This window comes from Athalia rosae, chromosome 1 (genome assembly GCF_917208135.1).
Source record: "Athalia rosae chromosome 1, iyAthRosa1.1, whole genome shotgun sequence".
Lineage (NCBI taxonomy): Eukaryota > Metazoa > Arthropoda > Insecta > Hymenoptera > Athaliidae > Athalia > Athalia rosae.
In genome coordinates, this window is record NC_064026.1 from 12945612 (window position 1) to 12971420 (window position 25809).

The 25809-nt window shown below is 42.0% G+C and overlaps 1 protein-coding gene across 3 annotated transcripts in view; it reads right to left on the bottom strand.

Moving 5' to 3' along the window:
* The window catches only part of LOC105686988, a 49192-nt gene extending 24022 nt beyond the window's left edge, over positions 1-25170 (bottom strand). For 2 of the 3 annotated variants that reach the window (XM_048652769.1, XM_048652724.1), the window contains exon 1: positions 24850-25063. In XM_048652769.1, the coding sequence (XP_048508726.1) occupies positions 24850-24902 (53 nt within the window). In that variant the 5' untranslated portion in view covers positions 24903-25063. Of the gene's footprint in view, positions 1-24849 lie in introns of all 3 variants that reach the window. The other variant, XM_048652803.1, reaches the window with a different exon arrangement.
* Between the last annotated feature and the right edge of the window lie 639 nt (positions 25171-25809).

The window sequence follows — 25809 nt, forward strand, 5'->3', positions numbered from 1 at the left end:
ATCAAAGACCACCTTCCAAAAGTCTTGGGAACATCTGCTCTATACAATTAATCAGACATGTGTGTTTCGAACAAGAGGATCCGCATAGTGGGTATATCTGTTTATCGAATTTTCAAACAAATTATCCCAACCTTTCTCCTCTGCTGAACAAAGCCCAATTAGCATATAGTCATTCAATAAGCTCGCTAATTTCACAGGCTTAGATCTAATCCATAGTTAACTCGAGCTCGGAAATATAGAGGCTATAATGAATGGTAACTCACGTTTCACGAAAATTAATAAGGTGGGCGTTATATTTCTCCGTATATTATACCGAAGCTTCGGCCCGGAAGTAGCTTAAAATTTTTTATCCCAACCGCATGGTGATTTAATTTATGATAAAATATGTTAATGAAGAATGACGCGATTTGCGCTGCAAGCGAGTGAGCGCCGGGAATAAAGCACAGGTGATATTCACTAACAACGTACCACTCGGAGCTCATCTCGATACGATGAATTATGTGATGATTTCTGGCTGTTCTGAAACAAGCAACTCAATTATCGAACCCCATTTCGAATAATTTTGCAATCCGTCGAGCGTGCTTCTCGATAAATTGTATCTCGCATATAAATACTTGCAAATGAAAACGGTAACAGTTTTCAAATCGTCCCCTCCTCTCTGAAGCCGTCGATCTGTTTTGACTAGGTAATGAGATTTATTACGTTAAAAGCCGTTTCAAACCTGAATCGCCGCATTTTTCCGTAATGTTTGACGTTTCCAGTAAATTCAATGACGTGAATTTACGCAATTTCATCCATCGTGAATGCAAATTTTATACCCCAACGAACGCGAGGATGGTCCAAGCACATATGAAAATTTCTCAAACGATATACACCGTTCGTGCGCCAATACTTCTTCCTATCCTTGGCCTATAAATTTGTCATCCGTACAGAATCGCGAAGAAAATATGTACTTTAATTGCTCATTAAAAAAGCGTTATTCCCACGTTCTATCTTCGAAAGCAGAGTTAGGTCTACGTTTCGACAAATAACTCCCATATTTATAATATTACAGCAAATGATCAACCACATGAATTAGCGGCAAGCTTTCAATTGAACCTAATTTCAATAAAGTTGACCGTATAATGTCGTTGATATATGATAATCTCGACTCCCTGGAGACTCGGCGGGCTTTTTGAGTAAAAACGAATTCAGAACACTCGTGTGGTGATTCAAGATTAGCCCACCAAGCACCATGTACTCCAATTTTTTCTTTCATTTTTCTCCAAATTTGATCTAATTTTTTTTTCTTTTTAATTTTCTTATCAAATTCAATTCAATTTATTTTCTTTTCCTCTTCTGTCCAATTTTATATTCATTCGATTGATAATATCAGTCTTCTCTAGTTCTTCTATGCACGATGCAAAATTACATGTACTTGCCACAATGATTGATTTCGATCCTTTTTTCCACCGAGGAATTTAATTTTACGTTTACTCTTAAGGAGTCACTTTTTGGTGGCGATTGATTTGGAGAATTTATAAATTAATAAATTTGGCGATGTTTTTTGCAGTCGAGGTGTTTTTTTTTTTTTTGTTTTTTTTTCGGTACGATTCAACCTAACCATCCATCTAGTTTTTATTGTAGAAATTCTGACGCGCCGGGGGGTTGAAATGGAATTGTTCAAAATATTTGTAACGCGATAACAAACCCTATTAAATAATTTATCGAGTTAGCAACTACTCGCTGCAGTCCAAGGAACAACGGAGGTATACGTGGCTTCCGTTGCTCACGCGCGTATCAAACGGGAACGAGGAAATACTCGGGCAACAGGAGGAAAAGCAGCAAAACAGGACGTAGGGCGATACAGGGAGCGAGCAAGTATGTACGGAGGATGGGTAATAGCCAACTCGGTACACCACCTAAATCAATTACCGTATCCCGAGGGTAGGGGTGACTCCGACAACATTCTAGACAGAGGCGACGGTCGCTGCGCTTCCACGTCTCTTTCACGAGGTCTCAAATATCTTTTTCTACGGCCGGTCGACCTTCGTTCCTACTTCGTATACGTACAATCACATTCGTCTCATATCTATGTACGGATGTGAGCATGTCTTCTATGCCTACGTATCTCGTAATTGCATCCCGCAAAGGGCTTTCATCCCTCAGAATTCTTCGCTGAAATGGATACTTGAGCGAAATAGGGAGTCGCGAACCGGTTGATAGCTTGCCAGTTTGCCGCCTAATGGTATATGGGTATCGTTTCCAACGGGCATAAGGTGTGGTATATAACTTACAACTCGTACTTGAAACATTTGAACGCCAGGTACTTCGTACACTCTCGTGCCCAAATTTTTCACCTACTCTCCAGACTCTTCATCGGATCGAGCTTTTATTTCAGAAAGTGGGAAGAATAAAGAGAAAATTAAATGGGTCCATGCGAAATATCATCCCACGTAAGTTTTCATTGGCCACATTCTTCCTTCGACGCATCTTCACGATCGGCGTATATAACCGGGAAACAGATATGAACCACTCGAAATGCAATGTGAAATATATTGATATGGTTTTCAACGATAACGCACGCGAATGAAGAGAAGCGTCGTACATTATACACCCGGCAACGGAATTGCTCCTTCGACAAATTGCGACACTGTATCGAAGTATGGTTTTCTGCATTTTTCATTCGTCTTATCATCCATTTATCCTCCTTTTCCTGGTGGGGTACCGCATATCCAAGATATACGAGGATAATTAGGAAGACAAATCGCGGTCATGCAATATGTCCCATCCAGGTGTATACTATTTCGCTGCACTTGCGGCATAACTTGACGCGCAGTCTCAGGACACGTAATTGATTGCATGAAATGTGTCTGCACCCTGTATAAACGAGACTAGATGTCGAGCGAGAATATCTATCGCCATAGATATTTGCGTGTATCCAGTGCCAACATAGCCTGCAAGCACCGATGCTTCCGTTGAGCCAACGTTTTAACATTATTTATCCGTCTCTTATAGGGCTCTCATTCTTTTTTCATCACTCTCGATAAATATATATATATACATATAAAACAGGTACATATTTACCCAAGTTCTTCGTCCGTATACTCTATATCATAACTTACGATAACAGTACGGTAAACTCGAAACGAGGGGACGTGTTAATAAAAAATTGAAAGAAAAAAAAAGGATGGAAAAAAAAAAATCGCTCAAGTGCTACAAAAGTCACTTATCGTCAATATCGACCGTGTAATCTAATTTTCGGTCCATTAATTGCCGTATTTTTTGAAAACCTAAAATTAGATGAGGAAAATATATAGATTCCTGCGTATGAAATTGCACGAACTATAGAAATACCGAGGTTCCTTTTGTTTTACGTAACTCTGGAAATTATTCGTTGTACGCATTTGAATGTTGTGTACGTCCCTGTAACGTATGTACATACATTCGTATTATACTTTATACTTTATGGTTTATTACATCGTATAAATGTATACTTTGCGCAATATCTTGTACTTTATTTTACTTATTACATGTTCGCTCCGCTTCCAACGTCTCTTAGAAAACAAAATTATTTCCCTCTCAGTTTTTCTCTCAGCAGGTTCCATCGAGCGCCGCTATAGGTATAATAAGTTGCACGACAACAACCGACAACGACAACGAGGAAAGGCAACGGACCAACGACGGCGCGAACGAGCTATGCAGCTATACACTCGCGCGGTTTATGGTTCACGCTTGCGATGAACCAGTCGCACGTGGGCACGCGTGACCCTGTCACCGCCACCTTTTTTTCCACAACTCTTACTTCCGGCAGCTCCTAATTGACTTCCTGCACGTGACGTCATAACGAAGAGAACAGAAGGACATGAGAAAACAACGTAATGATAAGAATAATGATGATTATCAAACAACATGGGCTAGGTAGTCCACAGTCCGGTGAATTCTAGTCCGAGGTTCGGGTGTGAAATTATTGTTTCACCTTGAGTTTTGTAATGGCAATTTCGCGTTTCTCCATCATCGATTCCCCATATCAGATCTTTGTACTGTTATTTTCTTGATTTTCATTCCCATTCGCGATCCCTAAAATTATGCACATCAGCGAACAATGTACGGCAGTACGAACTGCAGCGTTCCGCAAGTTTGAAAAAAAAAAAAAACAAAAAAAAAAAGTAAACGAATGAATAACTCGAGAAGCACCGCGAGGGTGGATTCTTGATCGGCGTTCTCGTTCGGGTCGTAAAGAACACCGTCAGATATCGGGGCGATTACATCGCGGATTGCCACTGTTTTATGATCCCTTCGACGCGGTAGTCGGCCGCTCAGCGCCCCGGCACTCCTCGTAATCGCGGTATCGCTATCGAACCTTCCTTCTCGCATTTAGGGTCGCTTGACCTTGACTTAACAATAACCAGATAATATAATTCAGATTCCTCGATTGAAGATCAGGATTATTCGGATTAATTTTATGGACTAATTGGATTCGCCTAATTTTGAAGTTAAATCACATCAATTTCCCAATGGTGCAACGAACACATTTCAATTGGCCTCGGAACTCGGATGTATGCGAGATTAAAATGTCATTCCGATAACAATTTCAATGGGATAACTCTAGAAACTGCTGCTACGTTCATAATACACGTGGCGACGAGTTCAATATTATAGCAAGTTAAAGATAGAACGACCTCAATTCGGGTACGCACAACAAGTATTCCTCGAAGAGTCGCAGCGGTGTCCCGAGAAAAAGTGAAAAGGTAAATTTGGGAAACTATCATGAAAAAAAAAATGTACCTTCTTAAAAGCTGGTAAATTATCATGTTACCGACGAGGGAGCAACGCGCTACGAGACGCAGATACTGCAGATGTTTGTAGAGGAAAAAGGAGCGATTTCTAAATTTGGGATGAAAATAGCCGAACGAAATAAAAAGTCAAATGAAAAGCGCGTAGAGTCAATTGCCGAATATACCTACCTATACGATTGGAAGTTTGATGCCCCGAGTGAACCCGACGGATGAAAATTTGCAAATAATAAAGAAGAAACGTGCGTTGAGCCACTCGTCGATATCCAATGGCTACGAGAGTGGTATTTATTGCCAACAACTTCGGAACTTCCAATGAATCGGTTCGCATCGGTTGTACGTACTTGTACGTACACCAGTACTTTGCAACGAACGCTTGAAACTTTGAACCCCCGAGTGAAACCCCACCCGCTTGTATTTGAAAAACGAACGATACCCTTGTACGGAGAAATAAAAATTGGCCGAGTCGCAGAACGAACTTCTCGGTAGAAAGTTCACTCAGGCAAGATTATACGCTTTGTAATTATGCCCAGAGAATAATAATTGTCATAATAAAAAATCGATACAACAAACGAATATCCATTCAAGGGTGGATATTAGAACGTATACCTATTGTTCAAAGTACTTCAAAAGTATGCGAACTAAAGAGAAAAGTTTTCTATTTTATTTCATTTTCTTTCGGGATTGTATATCCAATAATGTAGTTATTTTTGATAAATCGTTGTACGGGAATTAAGTAAGTGGGATCTCCATTGACTCTCCTTGGATCGTAAGAGGCCAGAAACATTTGCCATAATAACGAGAGGAGGCGGGCACGATGTGACTCGTAGCGGTAGTGCATCCTTCTAACCGAGCATACGCATTATCGCGTCTGCAACGGGCTTTGAATCAACAGCTGTTGTTTCGCGGACAATTCAATACCGTATCGTATAACGCCAACTGGATTTGAATATCGATTTTCTGTCAACGCGACTAACCCAACCTTGTCGTCGCCTAACAATGGACGAACGATATTATTGTTCGCGTTTAAGTTGGACGGCTTTTCTATACGACATTCACCGTAACAAAGCATCTGTTTTGCATTGTTTCGGGAATATTTGAAGCCCGGAAACACGCATGCAAGAACTGACTCCGATGCGGCATCGAAGAACAGATTAAATGTAATAATCGTAATCATGATTACAATAGCGAGAATTACAACAACATCGAATTGTTCCGTAGATAAGCTCGAGGGTGGGGGAGTGATTTTTGAATTCCTGCAGTGGTGAATGATACTATGGATCGATTGATTACGAGGTGAATTTCTTTGAAATTTTCAGCGATCTTTTCGTACCGTGCACCCGGGGATCGGTCGGAGAAATTAAGTTTTCCCCGTCGGATGACCTCTTGTCGCTGCGGTCGTTTCAAAGTCGATGAATCGTTGGCTCGTCCGTAGCGGTGGATATGTCACAGCCAGTTTCATTCGTGCAATTTGAACTAATGAGGCAAACATCTATGTAGAGAGTTAGTGAAAATGAATCAATTAATCGGGAATTCAGATCACAGGGGAACAAAAGAACGGAATATCTGATCCGAGCCGATCGGTAATTGATCCACGATTGCCGCGCGCTTTACGTCGTAGTCTGCGAACACTTGATACATTCGATAAGTAGAAATAGGTGAACCTTATACGATCCGTTTCGATTACCAACCGTTCGATTGGTGGAAGTTGCACATTTTTACTGAAAATCCATTAATATACGTGCGTGTCGACGTGTGAACTGAACGAGTTCAGGCGATCACTGCAAGCTTGATTTACGACGTGTCGAGTAATTTGAATTTTCATCGGAACCAATTAATTTGTCGAAGTTTCGATCTGATGGGATCTGAGGAGTATAAAATTATTGGAATTCCATGAGAAACACTCGGGCGAAATAGGCAACGTAAAAAATTAGTTCCAAGCTGGGAATATCCATCAGAAAGCTTATTAAACTCTACGAGCACCTGAAAACTCCGCAATTGGTACGCGAGAGGCAAAAAGTTGAGAAAAAGAAATGTCAAAATAAAAGATGGGAACATATACACGGACATAAGCCATAACAAGAGCGAGACACAGAGACATCATTGAGTATCGGAGGTACGGAATTCCCAAAATTTTCGGAGATTTATATTACCCTCAGAGACGGATGCCAACCCTCCGTCCTCCACGTCCACGTGGCAATCAATAAACATCCCGCGATTCCATCATAGATTTTTTTTATTCATCCCCCTCTGATGTATTCATGACCGTCGAAGATTTTCAATCTGCCTCCACGGTGGTGGGAGACGGGTACTTCCACTACCGAGGAGGTGAAAGGATTCGTTCGTAGAACGTCAGATTTAACACGTCGAAAAAGTGTTATCAATTTCTCCACGTATGAGCGAGCGAGCGATCTCCCCAGCTTCGATAATATTGTTCGCAACATACGTTAAACTATACGAATGACAAACAGAGTAATAAAAATTCAATTCGGTATAGAATAATCGCGTGAGGCTTTGTAGAAACAGGGGGGCGCGTGTGTTGCGCAAAACGTTCTTTGTATAGTTCCCATTCATTGAAGGAAACTAGCCGCGGGTCACTAAATCCCGAAAAACAATAGAAGTTGGTAAATTTCGATGAAAGTAATTGTCGCAGGTGAACGGAAGGATCGGTCGACCGATCTCATTCACCTCGGTTCGCTTTCGAGACGATGAAAAACAATGCCCAGAATTTGACGAAATCCAGTTAGAGGCTCCGTCGAACTACCGACGTCATTCGACTCACCGAACAACCGATCGAATCAATACTTCGAACTACTTAGTAGGAATATATCTGCGATCTATACGGTGAAAAACGCGGGTATAGACGTACGTGTACCCTACGACGGGACGATAAGCACCTTGTTGTCGGGTCGCGACTCAATTTATTTCCGATGGATAAGCGAATGAAAATTTATTTATTTTTTCAACGGTTTCTCAAAATTCACGCTCGACTGACGTCGCGTCTCTACACGCCGTTGAATAAAAGGTCGCGCCCGAGGGACGGAGTCGGAGGAGGCGCGCCGCGGCGAATGAAGGGCGATAGAGGCGAGTAGCCGCGCATCGGAGTGAGCGAGTGAAAGAGAGTTGGGTCGAAAGGGTTCCGTTCAGTTTTACACCGCCTTATGTACGCCCCCGTTATCCTGGGACTTAGGCTCTATCGATTTCGGAAGCAGCACCGGTTAGTAATATTAACGTAGTATCATCAATGGAAAAAGGTACGAAATTTCTGCCCTTCTGTGCCACCGAGGCGAGCCTTTCTTTTAATTTTTTTTTTTCTCCTCTCATTCTCATACTTGCAAAACAAAGTGCAGACGGCGAAGGATTTTGTAGAAAAAAAAAAATCGAGGGGCTGCAGACTTGCGTCGGTGTAGCGTACCGTTCGGGGTTCGGGGGTTGGAAAAAAGTCTGGACATTTTACACGCCTAAGATTACACGAAACCTTTTCGACCGTCTCTAATGTCTCGAGCCGCGCGAGAGATTAGGGATTTGAGTATAGGGTAGAGTTTTTTGCGCGATAATCAAGGCGTGAAACTAAAAATATATTTAACAGTTTTTTTGTTTTCTCACTTGATTTTTAACGGTGTTCGGTAGAAACAACGAAAGCGATAACGTCACGCGAACTGAGGTAATAACGGCAGGAATAATGTAACGTCATTAACGAAGTCGTACTACAGGCAAAGTTGGAGTAATTATTACACCTTATTATACTCAGGTGATGTTTACTCAAGGAAAGACTTGGTCGAATTCCGGTGAAACCTTCACCAGGCGTGCGTACGTATAACCCGAGTGAGCGTCAAACCGATATTTGGTACCACAATATCCTTATGTAAATTGAGTTAAGAAACTTGCCTTACGGATCAACATGAACCGGTAATTCAAATAACAAAACAAGACCGAGAAATTCTATGTAATCAAACTAATCGTGTGCGGGGTAATAACACTTTGAACTTCATTGTTGACATCCCATGCTGAAAGAGCATCGGGAGAAGCCGTTCAATCGGTCGACATTGAATCGACACTAGAACGCGATTGATGGGGAGCGAATTATTCATCGTAATATTTGGCAACCCGATCATCGCTGCAAGCTCGATTGTAGCCGGTATACAAATATGTACGTTTCTCGATTACTCGAAGCTCCTGTATATCTCAACGTTTTCATCAGATTCAATTTCGCTGCATCACGGTCAATTTATTCGCTTCGAGGCAATGATAACGTTACCGTCGCCTGCACTCGTGCCCGCCTGTACATACAGGGTGAATCCTTTGACTCTGTCAACCCGTCAGGGGTATGTTGGGGCTGCTCAGAGACGAGCATTTTGAGGTAACACACTCATGGTCGGAAACTCCTCCTAACGGCTGTGGAGGGCTTTGAAGATTTTTTTTTTTAATTTATTTATTTATTTATTTATTTGTTCTGGTACCCAGGGATTGCTCGTACTTTCGCTCGGATTCGAACGTAATGGTTTATTCTGCGCTAAAAAACGTACTTCTTAGTGTCTCATCGGTACAAGTCGAGTAATTATGAACCGCCTTACTTGGGTCGAGCTAACCAGATGTGCATTATGCGTACCGCGCCAATGATTCGAATTCACTCGCTGCGCAACGCTGGTATCGTGAACGGTTCCCAAACCGACCTTTTCCCGACAGGCAAGTTTTCTCTGCAGTTAATCGTCACGCGAGGGAAACTGGGTACCATAAAGAAAAAATTAAAAACAAAAAAACAAAAAAAAAATTTTAAAAACAAAACTCCAAAGCCCTCCACAGCCGTTAGGAGGAGTTTGCGACCATAAGTGTGTTACCTCAAAATGCTTGTCTCTGAGCAGCCCCAACATACCCCTGACGGGTTGACAGAGTTAAAGGATTCACCCTGTATGTACAGGCGGCATGCGGCGTGAGGCTACTACCACGTAACGCGCCGATATCCAAACGCCGGCGCGTAATTACCAGCGCTCCAAGTTCCAATTTCGCTGTATCCATGCATAACTATATGTATGATGACGTATAGTTACAACATTGGGTATACCTACTGAAACTTGCGGCGTGTGCAACAGTGCTTCGAAAGTAGGTAATTCTCTCTCCCCAATGGAGTTTCTGATGAGCGGCGTCACGACGCGTGGGAGTATAAAATTAGGGAAGAAATGACATGCATTGTGAAACTCTGATGTTCGATGATAATTTCGATGCGAGAATAAAATTATTCGCCGTTGAATTTTTTTCGTGGTAACAGAAAATATTTCGGAAATTTCTGATCGCAATTTTAAATTCATCAAGAACTTGAGGACGTTGGGATTTTATTTTTCATTCGATTAATGAGAAAATGGACGTTAAAAATCATTGTCAAACTGCAGCGTCTATACGGAGTGTTCAACAGGCAATGATATCCATTTTTTGTTTCTAGTTTTGTTTGATTGAAAGAAAAAAAAAGTGGAACCGATAGGAACTACGTGCGAGTGATTGCGAAAAAAAAAATTCAATCATTGGATTATCCTTGCGAGCAAGAAATTTTGGAAGTTTTGAGTAGCGGTCGTAGAGTACTGTGTCCGCGAACCGGTACATTCTGCGATACAATTTTTCAATCAAGTTATCGTTAATTCACATTTATAGCTCCTTGGCTATGAGAAAAAAAGTAGAAGAAAAATAAGAAAAAAAAACGAAAGATTCAGTCTCAGTACATCCGGGTGTGAATCAAAAGTTTGCTGTATCGATTGGCCGTGGACCAGACTCTGTATACCTGGTGTATTATACATATACGTATAAATACGCGTGTCCTACCTACCTCCTTGCTTATCGGTATGAGGATTGCTGGGCTATGGGGTGTGTACGTTCAAAATTTACATATATATTTGTATACATATACTCGCTAAACATGAGTTTGCCGATCTCGACCGTTTCGTGGCAGTTAAATCAATTTGACAATAATTGAAGCGAAAATTTTCGAGTATGAAAGCCGAATTCACGGCCCCCAGTTAACATTTCACTCATGCGTACGTGCGTTCACCTGTGTAAAGTACTGTATACAGAACAATACCAACACGTATTGCATACGAAGAAAGAGGGTGAATAAAATTCGAACCGCGACGTTTACGGGAATCTATCGAATCAAATCTCCGACAGGTTCAAGTTCCTCGAATCGCCCTCGTTCCATCGGATATACCGACGGACCAGAATGCCAGATAAATACCACTTTCCCGACATCACTCGATAATGAAGCAAAAAGAAGAGATCGATTACTGCTAACTACATCATTACCACCTACAGCATTCCACTCTTCAGCATATTTCGAACGACCGTAATATTCATGGAGGTAGTTGCTACAGTGACCGATTGCGAGGTGAATTTTCAAATTATACATATGTATATGAGTATATCAAGTACCTCAAGTATCAAATATGCGAGGGTTGGTAGTTCGCCGTTATTCGAGAATCGTAAACTTATAAAGCGAAATTCATTTTATTTTATTTCGTTGTTGTTGTTGTTGTTATCATTATTATCAGTAGTAGTGGTGGAGGTGGTGTTGGTGTTGTTATTATTATTATTCCGTCGCTAATTGTGAGCTTGGAAATCTTTTTCTCGGACCTCAAGCTTTCAGAAATTTCCAGCAGCATGGATTCTTCCGAGAAATTCGAGCGGATTTCTCTTTTTGGTCATGCCACATGTATAGCCGCACGTACGAGTTGAGGTATTTGCGTACAACATATCGGAGGATAATATAAGGTTTCGAATAATCGTAGAGTGAAGGGTAGATACAGAGACTACGTCCCAGATATGTATTTCAATACGTACATATGGGTGCAGACCTACATACATCTCACCCTATCAAATGTTACGCTTAAGACAACATAGACGGACGTGTATAAGCTCTAGCCCGCGAGTTAATGTAATCTCGAAGAGATTTTCAATTAGTCTATCCAGCCGCTGCGTAGAAATCCAAGTCTCGGTACATCCACGTCAGAGTAAACCCTTTCGTATCCATGTTCGCATCCCAAAGTGAACTCGTCGACTAATCCGATGTTAGTTATACATGGTTGTATACCCGATATTAAGCAGACGTCGATAACGCGCGTCAGAAACAGTTCTCGCTTACGCTTAAGACAGTAAAGAAAAATGGCGTAAAAAAGCACACGTACAACGTATCGGATAATCGTTGATAGGCGGCGATGACTAGGGAATTGAAATGACGACGATAATGATGATAAAACGTATTCGGTGTGACATTTCGAATAGCCTTCAAATGAAACGCGACCTCAAACAACCCTGTATCCGTAGAACTTCGTCGGCTAAGTTTTGAGTTCAAAAGTGGTCTGAAAAATATTCGTAAGGCATCGTAGGTCAAAGTATACGAGGTTCCACACGTGCTGCACCTGACCTGACGTCGTAAAATGATTTTCAAACAAGTTTGACGGTCGTTTGACCGCTCGGAGGGAATAGCGTTCCCGATGAAGTGGCGATCCGAGACTCGAGGGAATCGAGTTTCTTCCAGGAAAAGCTCGGAGGCTCATAAACAATGTAAGGAAAGTAATCACTCGGGAAGATCGTAGCGGTTAGCTCTATATAATATAGATGTACTTAGCTATACCGTATCCACAGGTGAAGCCCAGAAGACGCGCCGTCAGACTCAACTTCATATAAATCCTTGGCTACCCATCCGGTTGGTTTTGTGCTTTGTACAGAACATTCACATTCAAACGGACATAATACATGTGCGATATATCACTACATGCGAGATCGTCTTCTTCCCTTGAGGGTCTAACTATAGAATGTGAAGTTTAATTCAAGATTAATGTGGCGCGGTGCAAAATAAAACCCATGATTATTTTTGTTCGTGAAGGTATCGGTACCTGCTACCATCTTCTGTACTCCAATACGCGATGGTATGCAAGCATTGATTTTCAATGTAGATGGAAACTGAACCATCCCCGTTAAAAACCATGAGGGCCATGAATTTCAAAGGCATGACTGTATCCCGTTAGCATGAATAAAATTTTCGGGATCTAAAAAAGTAAAATGAAACGCCAGAGGTGTTTCATGCCGGCAATTTGCATCGTCGGGTTGATCCCGGAGTAATTGAAGCGATGTCTTTGCACAGCTGCTAGTTTTAACGGATTTTTTTTTTTTTTTGCAATAGATGGGTGACAGATGAAGCCCGGACGAGATCCGAATGAATTGCTCAACGCATTTGTGGTGAAATAATCCCGTAACCGTTACCGTTCTACGTATTTATTACCTATAGAGTAAATACGTAGAAAATGAATTTTTATTAAAGGAGCTGTATGTATCCACCCCGTATGTAGGTGTATGTGATTTGGTACTTGGTACACGGTACGTATTTCCCCTACCTGCTCGGCGAAAGCATTATCCTTCGGATAAGGGGCAATCGGGAAATGTCGCTGCTGAAACAGTACCATTGGTCGAGGATTAAATTTTATTTTTACTCACTCTCCGAGAGAAGCAAGATTAAAAATCACCCATCTTGAAAGCTCCACGTTTTATTCATGGTGTAGTGAGAAAAAAACTCGTGCAGCTTTATATTTCTCAACTTTCACATCCCTTGGAAAACATCTACCGAGGTACTCGCAAATACCCAGCAATGTATTCCGCAGTTTATAACAATACCATAATTGAAATGATAGAAGCAGTAAAGATAACAATAATTATTATTGTCTGTGAGGTGTGTAAAAACTCGTTTCATCATTTAGCTGCGCTATAACGGCTTATCCGTACCTGCAGATAACAAGAATAATGTTGTTTTCTAGTTTTTTGGAACGGACGAGCTGCCCTTCTAATTTCTTCGCAATAAGATCGCAGATTCGTAACCCTCGACTTATTGCCAGATTATTTGAAGTATCAAGACCGCGGCGCTAATGATGCGGCTATACACTCTACGGTCGAGTTTAATATTACGAACATATCGCGAAGGGGAAAAAAATTCTGCACCCGCGATATTACATCCAGTTATAAGAGATGAAAGAATATAAATTTTTCAGTCATTTCTTTTCATAAAATCCCAAAAGCTTTCCTGAAGGTTACGAATACATAATTCTTTACTTTCGATTTATTCCGTTACACGTAATTACTTTTTCTCTTTCTCCTCGCCCGCTGCGTTCAGTCGCGACTTACCGACAATTAAATGTACGATATTTCACATTTCCATGCGCATGTACCGCTTCTTTCGTCCACGCGAGCGTTTCGCAGTTCTGAAATCGGCTTGTATGAAATTCTATGTGTATGACATGTATACCTGATACTTATACATAGAATACGGTGTACACCAAACCCCAATTAAAACGTTAATCCCTAAATTATGGATCCACAACCCGCTAGCTGTATGTCTCGTATTTTTTATTTTTTATTTTTTTATTTTTTATTTTTTTTTCGTTTTTTCTTTCCATCCAACTTCAGCTCTTCGCTTTTTTCTCCCTCCCCCCGTCCTCCCCCGTTTATCCTCGAGGCCGACTTGTGATATCCGACGTTGAATTAAAAAGTTGTACCTCCACCGTCAGGTGAGTGAGTAAAAACAAAAAAGAAATGAGAAATGACGCTGACGGAGTGAAAAATTCTACCTTCTGCATGACCGGAATCCTGTCGATGACCCGTTTTTATGAAGGAAAAAATTTATGTTCGACGTTCATTTATTATGAGGAAAGAAAAAAAAAAGAAATGAAAAATTAATATAAAATGTAAGAATCTCATACGCCCGAAAGATAATCTCTGCAAATAAATTGGTTACGAGAGATCGGGAATTTATCGAAGATCGATCGAAGAGAACGCGGGAAAATTTGTAAGATCTTATCCGAAACCAGGAAACACCTCAAGTCTCGGTTCGCGAGATGAAAATTTAGCTGGCTCAGCAAAGGACCTTTGTCGATTCAGGGTAGGCCTTTCTTTAATGGATTTTCAGATATCCCCGAGCAAGGAGATAGGATCGCAGGTATTATCAGAAGCTGATAGCTTCTATTTCACCTTCCGGCTATATCCTTGTAATACCATGCGCAGAAGGCGCTGGGTAACTATCGAATTTTTAGAAAAAAAAACCAAAAACTGAATAAAAAAAAAAAAAAAAAAAAAAAAAAAAGATAAAAGAAGAACGAAAATCGTCCATATATTATTTCATACACTATGTGTGTCGTGGCGTTATCCCCTGTGAAAAAAACGTCATGGATTTTCCATCTCTTATATTACTTCGCATCGATCGTCGCGTCCACCTCGTTGTCCAAGTTTTCCTCTCCGCACAATATGCTATGATATATCGTTGACCATAAATATTACTTGTAATTTCCGTAGCTTATATAAAATATACGCTCGTTGTTATGAGTATAGCTTGCGTATAGACGAAAACAATTTTCATTAAGCAGTCAACCATGCGAATATTATTTCCACGTAACGACTGACCATTGTTTCAAATTTAATGGGAACAGTTTGTAAAAAAACTGATCATTCTACTCTAGAGAAGAAAATCTTTCCGAACGATTTGACCGTGTTGACATTTGGGTGTTCGAATATCGGTTCGCCAATATGTAACCCCGTAGTTTGGCGATTCGGCAAATGGTTCCTTATTCGAGAAGGAAAATAAGCGACGCGAAGGTAGCGGGAAGGGTCTGCTGATGGGGCTTGGTGGACGGGGGAAAATCTAGACTTGTTGCGTCCCGTTGACAAGTGGGTCATCCCTTGGGAGATGTAAGGGGGAAACGGTGTTGGGGGATGCAGGTGCCAGCTGCTGCTGCTGCAGTGGCGAATGAAAAGGAGGCTCTCGGAAAACCAAAGAATAATAGATTGTAAGGTGAAAGAAAAATAGTTGTAAACTCTTCGCAACGCAATGCCGGAAACTGTCGGCTTTTAAAGAGCAGTTAGTTTTATGTACTTCGTCACGCAATTCAAATAAATTTTAAAAACTCTCCTTTTCAATCATATAAATATTCGTGTTTACGATGTAGTGAAATATGGTGCGCAAGTTGATCTATTTTCCTCCACCTTTGATCTCCACCTCTCCGATCTCCCGGAAATTTTATTATTTGTAAAGTCCGGTATGCCATTTATATGCTCTATACCTATGTATAAATACGTTGGGCGCGGAAATCATATCTACATATACTTTTTGAGCTTTGAAACATGGAAAAATTTCAATATGAATAGATAGGGTTTTAAAGGCTCGAGTATAATTTTTCTCTAAACCTACAACTAAGTGTTGATCAAGTAGTCTTCCCCTGTTTCACCCTTAGTTGTAGGGATGACATACCATGTGTACCTCCAACTCTATGAGGCGAAGAGAAGACGTTATTCACTGCACGATACGGAATGAATTTTCTGATTCCAATCAGTCGATTACGCAATATTCATTGATATTATATGCAGCTGCGTCGCGATTTAAGATGAGGTCGGATTTCTACTCTGATAAACTCCAATTCGTTTTTTTACCTCCTCTTGTCTCGCGAAGAATATTCAACCATTCGTGGATAAAGCAATGTGTTGTGTGGAAACAAGATTATCCCTCGAAAATCGAATGTAACGAATCCACCCCCCTCCCCTTCCCCCCGCCCTTCCAGACCAAATAAGAGAAAAACGTAAGAGTAAAAGAAAGGATGAGAGAAGAATACCGATTTCAACCATGTTATCCGGTCTACCGAATCTACTTTTCTAAATGCTGCTTTATCGGTTATAAGTTTCGACGAAAATATCCCGGTGCAGGGGTAACCTCAACCTTAAACCGAAAATATCTCGTATTATCTAATGATCAGCGAATTGAGAATGAGTATAGCTATCTATTCGGCAGGTGGGTATATTCGCATCTAATTTTCATCAGTTCACTGGTGTGTTATTTAGCTCGATTGGTAGGTGGATAGTAGGGTGGGAGAAGATGACGTCGGAAGAGGTGATCACGATGTAGATGATGGCGAAGACGAGGATCCGGGATGATAGCAGCTACAGGGGTGGGAACGGCGGTAGTAAAATCAGAGAAGAGGGAAAGCACGGGGAACGGGAAGAGCGACGAGGGTCGAAGAGAAGCGAGGGGAGAACGTGACGACGAAAAGAGGGGGGTAAAAGAGAAAGGGCGACGAGGAGGTAGTGGGAGCGAGGTTGACCCAGTTCCACGGGTCGGTTGACCCACTTCCCTCGGTGTGGGTTGTTCGACCTAGGTGCACGCAGCTAACGCCAACAACAGGTAGTCTTGCTCAACCCCTCGGGTTCTATAAATAGGCACGACCGCCGCGAACCACGCTAGATCATCTCCGGACGAGTGCGGATGCGAACAACACGCACAGTACACGCATACGTCTGAACATCAGTAATAATTATTACATTACGCGAATCGCATCGCTGACCGTATTATTGTACGCACTTACACAGGGGCTCGCATCGTCTCACAATCACTGTTCTAACGAGCCGATCGCAAAACCTATCGATGTACACGTACGATGCGAGATATCGACGATTTATTCGCCAATTCGCTATCCGTGTAAGTCGTCGTTACCCTCCAACGTTTCGCTGGGTAATCCCACTGCTAGCGGGTATTGAACAACGTTCATTTCACGTATATTTCACGTGGCCATGTAAAACGCGCGGATGAAAGATATGGAAACTCGAGAACCCGAAAACGTTTGAACGTAGATATATATACATGTATTATGTATATTGTTCAATATATCTACTGTTTAAATTATTGAAAATGACGTGCAGTTGTAATCGGATCTCTCATTATTAATTCCGATTGAATGGCGGTTGTGATACCATTATCACCGTCCCAAAAAGCGAAATATATATTTTTTTACGGGTAAATCGCTTATTTCGATGCGTAGATCGATTCGGTCAGCAGATTCGAATTACTGAGCTCGGAACGCATGAAAACGCAACGACATTGACGAAAATGTGGCGACGAAAGAAGTACCGTTTTTTTTCCACAGAACCACAAGAACATCGAGTTCTTTTAAGCTTTCGCCATTTTTGGGTCGAGAATCTTACGTATTCTGAGCCCAGTAACACGAACACGTTGAGCAAGAGGCGCGTGCGATGGTGGAGAAAATATAAATAATAAGCATTAGAACGTAATCGAATCGACACGAAATGACCCGTAATAATTTGACGTACATGGGGGTGTGCATGAATTTATTGTGACAGAGAAACACAGCGGACCACCATGGTCTCTGGTATCCTTCGAGTCTTGAGCGATGAGGTTTCCTTTTTGGCTGGTGTACACCGCGAATACACGTTCTACAGGCTACGGGAGTTGGCTATAGAACGCGTAAGGGTTGGCTCGTTATCTACCGCGCGGTGAGTAGGTATATCGGGGTCCAGAGGTTACCGGAGGTTTGGAAATACATGTATGTATGTATACATGAATAGATGTACACGTGTGTCCCGGGCCTTTTGGCACTGGCCAGAAGCTAGGCCACGTGTAAGCTGAGCAAAAGGACATTGGTCAGTTTCCTTCTAAAGCGCGTAAATCACCCTTTTGAAACTTCCGGAGACCGCGCGGAGACTTGGTATTTGTGTATATCTACTGTATAGTAAATATGTGGTATTCACGAGTTTCAGCGGAGGTGGTCTGCTAGCGAATTTGACGAAAACCCGGAGGTCGGAGAAAACTCGCGTATCTTGAACCTAGAACTGCGTGATTCGTCATGCCGCGATATATTTTGGACACCGGAAAAAATACGCGATGGATAACTAAGGGAAAATTTATTCACATACGACGACCGAATGGTTTGTCATTCGGGCGACTGTGCGAAGAAACCGACGACGACGTACGGAAGCTTTATAATACGAGGAAATACCCAATTCTAACGCGGTAACGATTCGATTAAGGTGAACTCTATTAGAGTAAACGATTCTTCTGCTACTTACGCCCCCCGGGAAAGCCTCAAGCTGGGGGTATCCAACTGAGACGCTTAGCTCTGCCCACGTATTTAATGCGCGAAGCAAGTCGGAGCGACCCTGGCGAAAAATAGAACAGAATAATAAAATAAAAATACCTGAAAATAAAATCACGTAGAGCGTGGAAGAAAAAAAAGTTATATTCGCAAGCTCTGACGAGAGAACGAAAAAAAAAATATATACATTTATTTTCTCCTCTGCGTCGGTCGTATTTATATTTATTTTACTTTCGTATTTCTTTTACTTTTGTTGACACTCTTTTTTTTTTTTTTTTTTTTTGTTTCCACTTTTTGAGTTTCCCAGCATAATCTGTTATACGACTCACCGCGCGTATCTACCCTCGGGGAATAAAATTACATTCGTCAGCTGCAGCAGTGAAAGAGAGCTGGAAATCCTTAATAAGATATTCGAGGCATGCTCCCTGAAATCTGAGAAAATTATTCGGAGAACGAAACCTTTATTGGTAAAGATTCAATTCCACAGTGACGCTATCGCGAATACCCCGAATATTCGATAATACCGCATCGCGGTGGTCGTGCGTTGATTTAGGGCGCTGTGGAGGGCTCGGGTCCGGTAAGATCGCCGTGTCATAAAAGCTACTAGGGCCAAGGCTCGAGAGGTCCGTCCGCCGCTTGACCACGTAATTGAAAGAAAAGGGAGGTGAAGAAGAAGAGAAAAGGACGCGGCGATCGCGCAGAAAGTTTGTCATGGTCTCCACCCTTCGGATGTTAGAGGATATCCTGAAGGGTTTTCTCGTCTTCGCCGTGGAAATAAGAATGTGGAGTGTTTCTATCCGTTTATTCGGTGATTCGAATGAATCGAGTCGAACGAGTCGTAGCTGGGGCATCGAATCGGGTGCATTTCGATGAGAGATGACAGTTTGTTCAGTTAATTTCAAACGTTAATTAATACCAAGCGCCCCGAGACTTGGGGGCAAAAAAGACCCCGACCACTCGGAGTCTGTGGAAACGGAAAGATCCACGTCGTTCAAAACGCTGCATCTGGATCTGGATGGTTAATATTCAAGCGAAGTTCTCTCCTTTTTTCCTGAGTTCTTATTTTCTACCAAACTCCAAGAAGCTATCGAGGGTTGTCCAGGTGGTTGCGTACAGGAGTTCTTCACCAATAAGCCTTCAATTTAAAAGAGATTGCTCGGTGGGCATTAGTCTATTGGTGACTCTGACCGAGGGCTGGTGAACGGAAAGAGGTCCGATCGAGTACATATGTATGTATGTGTATACATATGTATACATATTATACGTATGTATCAATAGAACCAAAAAGGCAAAAGATGTGACCGCAAATCGATTACGAATTTCTTATAGAAGGTATTTCGCCGGCGCTCCCGCGTATACGATCTGGCTCTCGGACAACCCCGGGACGAGGGCGCGACGAAAAGAGGGTATAGGCAGAAGCCCCGTTCTCTGCCTGCACCATCCCCGGGGAAACCCCAGGGCCACGATGCCAACGTGTCTCTTTTATCCCAGCTGTTTGCAGTCCCCTTGGCAACGCTGTCCTTATACATACATATATACGTATTCCTATACCTTATTGTATTCATGCGCAAATACCTGTATACATCGAGGTACATAAATATCTATGTGCATTTATATACGTATGTATACACGACGCACAAATACCTATCTACGAACTAACGGTTAGCCATGCCGCGCTATGTCACCGCGGCATGCTACACCAAGTTTACTTTGGGTCGTAATTGCGAACGAACGGTATATAACTTTGGGAGTTTGAAAGGTGCAGGGCGTAATCTCGTCGCGATAGAAATTTAAATACGCGTCAACCGGAATTAATCGTGGATCGCAAGACGGAGAGAAACTCAAACGAACAAATAAGTAAAAGTAGTCGAGGGTTTTTTTGTCCGTTCTTGCGCCTGTTGGTTTCGATCGGCGCCGCGTGTTTGGCACGTGCGAAATTACCCAGCTAAATGTGTTACAGATATACACGAAGAGACGGTAAGGTGTATTTTTACAGGGTCTTGCCACGGTTACGACCGGGAGTGCGACCGAAGAGTTTTTCGCAACAGGTGGCCCTCGACTACCACCATCCGGAGAAGCTCGAGCTTGAGTTGGCGGAACCTGTGAATCGAACTGATCGTGGTTCAACCGGCTTCGCCAGGACATTCGGGTTAAACTTTACTCGATTATCATAGCTTTTCCCTCATCGGAGTTCACCGCTTCGATTTCTCAAACTAAATCCCAGAGGTGACTGAAAAACGGATCATCCATCTGCTCGCGACATTCTCTTCGGAGGCAACCGAACCCCCCGGGTCGAGTGACGGCTTTCGTTCTACGATATCACCTAATAAGGGCGAAAGGTGTACTTGTATATTCGATCGTATCGCGTCGACATTTTTTTCATTACAGTAATGATATATCGTTGTGATAAAGTGAACGAAAGGACCGGAAAAAACAGCAAACTGTTTTAAGGGGTTCAATCAATCGTTATCAGGGAACCAAGTAAGCAGGTATGATTACCTCATCGTTCGGTTCAGAAATTACAAGCAGCCAGAAAAACTCGCGAATTTCTCTCAACTTTGTTCTTCTTTCAATCGACCCGTGCACCAGTCCGCACGCAACAACCAACCTGCCACCAAAAAGCTTCAAGCTGTCAATTTGGACTTCTTTCTTTTATCTTTTTACTTTCTACTTGTTTAGCTTTTCTTCTTAAAGTTTCAACGAACGTTATCCCCAGAACCAATCAACGCTCAAATCAACCTTTACAAAAACTCATAAAAATACTTCGTACACACGCTGCGAATTTTGATAGAAAATTCTCTGTGAACCGTCGAGCGAAGTGGAAACAATTTCAATTCGAATAACACCCGCATGTATTACAATACGCTCGTTGTATAAATACATTAGAATTTAGATTTATGCACTTTACCCACCAGGCACGTACAAACAATTTGAAAATGGCGAGGGTCTAGGTGGTTCGTACCGACGGATCTAGTAGGCGGGCTTCTGGAATCAGTGAAAGGATTGCTTGAAGTTGGTACACTAAACGTGTAGCCGTATTCCCAGCAACCGCCGTATTGCTAACTCCAGTTTTCATCCCCACGTTGGTCCCGCAGGAGTTTCACCAATTAGTAGTTTTTTTTCACCCGTTGCACCCCCTGTTCGCCTACCCGATCTTTTTATCCGGCAGCAAGACAGATGTCTAGAGAAATTTTCGTACGGTCGACCGGAACATATCCCGACAAGACTGAACGAAAATTTGTCAAAGATCTATGGTAGAAGGAAGAAAAAAGTCGAATCAAATCCGTAAGTGCGCCGGAAACGAATGCCGGACCGTATAATCTCCCTATAATATGTGATGTAATATTCGAATACTGTTAAAGTACGCGTTGGTAGGGGAACGACGAGTAGAAGAATGTAATTCCACGGGAAAGAGATTATTGAGATAAAAGGGTAATCGTTGATGCGAATATGATGGGATATAACAGCGAATCGATGCGTAAAATTCATGAAAGTAGGCATACAACGCACGCTGTATAAAGGACATTCGATTTGACGTACATACGAGGTGGCAGTGGGTTAGTCGAGCGTCCCTTCGACGCGACGAGTCCTCTCGATCAAATGTAAAATAAAACCATCCTCCGGTGTTAAAAAAAACCCCCGATGGGATTCTTCAAAGGATCGAAATTCTTGCCTGTCGGAAAAACACCGTTCAAATGTTCGAGTGGAATGCTCCATTCCTCGTGCGCCTAACGACTCCTCGCTATAGTAAACAACTCGTGTCTCAATGTATTCCGACACGGTTCTAACGCGAATATGTTCTAACGCGATCGCCTGCGAAGATATTCTCGGAATAGCATCGCATTTTTCGATAATTATAACTCACGATATTGCATCAAGTGAACAATTCAACGAATTCAGACCATTGGACGTTGACTTGATCGCGTATACCTACTGTACACGTCATGCGTTTACACTCAACCCCTAATTGTGAGTTTTATTTCACATCTGCCTCTCAACTACAACGTTGTAAACAGAGAGAAATGTGGAGAGGCGCAGGACTTTGGAGTATTATACTTTACTATAGGTATGTACTAGCGATGGTACTGGCATGTATATCTGTATGTAGGGTAGGTAACCGTTTTCCCGATAGCGTATCAATTCAATTTAACGTTCGATTAGATAGTTGCTATTGACAAAACTACCAAAGCCCCGCATGCAGACGCATTTTTAGCCGCATACTTTCACTGAATTTCAAATTAAACGTATTCGATACCTACACATGTACGCAAATTCGAATCTGGTCCGGGATTCGCGTACACACTTTCCACCGGTTTTCAACATCGATTTTCAACCGATGCACAAATTTTCAGCGAGTGACTAGACGACGATACAACAACTCCTACCACCGCCGTCTTCTGGTCAGCTTTGACACGAATTTTAAACAGAATTTCGAGCTGATCATCCGCGACTCATTTACCGTATCCGAAATCACCAGCCTCTGCTTTCACCGGCGTTGCCGCAGTTCAACGGATTATGACGAGTTCAACCAGCGAGATAGCTGGCAGAGTTCCAAATGAAAGCGGACTTGTTTGGTGTCAATAGATTCTCGTTTGGTGTACAGTCGCATTGAGAGAAAACACAAAATAACTACACCTAAGTTGACTCGGTAAATTTGCATGTACATTCAAGCGATCGTTTTTCTTCTTCTGACCATATATCCGACGGGGACTTTTAAATTATTATATACAGCTTGTATAATTCACGAAAGTGGTGAGAAAACTTTTCAGCCACTTTAGCTATACGTACGGACTTTACTCTGTGCCTTTAAATTATGCATTCGTACCTGCGCTGATAAAACGGATTTATAAAGTTAAAACCATCTCCTGTATTCACGGGATTATCCTGCAGCCAACGCAGTAGATAGAAATACCTTAGCTCCTTTTTCGTAAAATGGTGTAATCTGCGAGGTTCTATATAGTTGTCATTATATTCGGGTGGAAAAAAAATGTTCGCATTTTTTTTCTTTCTCTTCCGTTTCGCCTCCGTTGCGGTCAACGCGAAAAACGACCGGGCCCGGTCTCTCCCGTTTTGCGGTTAAAATATTTCTACACGAGGGGATGAATTATAAAGCTCGGTTACCGCGACGGGAACGATTTTGGTAAACGAGACTACACCGAAAATTCACTTTTACGATTATCGTTAAAAAAAATAATAAAAATTGATTAATTAATCAATAAAATTCAAAAAAAAAAAAAAAAAAAAAACTAGATGAACGGAATAATTTACAGTACGTATAAATACGTGTTGATGATAGAGATGGAAAAATTCTACCACTCCTTGAGCTGGGCGTCGACGTAGGTGTCTAGTTTAATATAAGCGTTCTGGGCTCATTCGCGGGGGGTAGTGGTATTCATGAAAATTACACGAAGAGAAACGCGAGACGGGCGGTGAACGGTAGACGGTAAATCCCAACGGGACAACCATGAGAATCGGAGTAACACCGAGAGTTCCGAAACGATTCATAGTTTTAACGCACCCCCTCGGAACATCTGCCGCACGCTTTTCTAACACGATTACGAAAACTCGACGAACCCGAGTGCCCCGGAATACAAGTTGAAGAGTGACACTCTCAGCTAATCGGCCTAACTTTTCAGATTCTTTGAGCACTAATTGCCTTACTTTGGTCTTCAAAGACGTCGCGTTTACAATTTCAACCCTACGTACCGAATACCCTCGTTTCCCTTTGATATAGAAGTCCAAAGAGATGAGAGTTGTTATTTTGACAATAATCCGTCTCAAGTAATACTGCATTCTTCAACCAACTGAATGATCCTCCCTTAAACATCTCATGGATATGCAAACTTGTATATCAATCGGTGAAACAATCGCGGGAATAAATTCAAAGAAAGTATAAAATATACCCGCCATTTACACGGGATATGAAACAAATCGCACCGTCGCGTCGTCCCAAAGGGGCAACGTATGAATATCCATTGAAATATCGGTTACTAATCGAACTCGGCATACAATTAGCGATGGATGTTGAAAAACAGGGTAACAATCATACACTTGTGCGTACACGTACACAAAAATAATATCGATGAAATATGACGATGAGAAATGTTTGAAAAAACAATGAAACGAAATCATGGTAACGCGATGAAAAGAGATGTGTGAGAATTTTATATTACCAGAGCTTTTGAATCTTCGTCACCAGGTTCGGTATGGGGTCAGGCACTTCCATCTACGATCTCGCAGACGATTTCAGGTTGAATATCTCGTCGGACGGCGATGATGTTATCGGGTTCGTGTCCCTCTTTTTTCTAATCAATCATATTGCAGATGACGCAAAAAAAAAAAAAAAACCTCATCATTTACTCACAATAATGTCTGTCGCGGATTGGTGTTGCGGTCCTACTGTCACTGCTCTCCGCTTTTCACCTCTACCTTCGTCTCGACCGCCACCACCGGGTCTGGTCCTGGTTCGGTCGCGCAGGCGCCCCCTTTTCGGCTTACAGATCTACGGGGTGGTTTCGGGCCAAGAAGAAGAAAAATATGAAAAAAAAAAAAAACAAAAAACAAAAAATCAAGAAGAAAATATATTAAAGAACAAGTGATATAGGTAAGGCAAGTCTAAAAAGAGAGTAAAAAAGAGATGAATAAAGGAAATACACGAGAGAAGAAAAAAGGGAAAAAAACACACCACCTGACATACCAGAGGACGTCAGGGACATCGGTGACATCGTTAAACCACCGAGATTTCGCCCTGTGGCCTGGAGCGCGTTGCTTCGAGAATGGCCCGGCAATGGCTTCGAATGACGTGGGTCTTATCAAGCTTGTTTTAATGACCTCAACCCTTCGAGGTGGCGTAGACTTACCGTTGCTGCGCCTCTTCGTCTGTATGGTTGACCTGTCACTCGTTTCTTCGCGCAGACGGTGAGTGAAAGATAGCAACAGTCGCAGCAGAAACAGCTCGTCTAGTCAGCGTGGCGAGTTGGGCAATTTCATTGAATCGATTTTTGAATTTTATTTATCAACAGAAGTATAATAACGGTATAATAACGGCGGTAATTCTGGAAAATCTTATTTTCGAAACAGAAAAATTACCAGAGACAAGACGAACGCTTATAGTTACAGACAAAAAAAAAGGG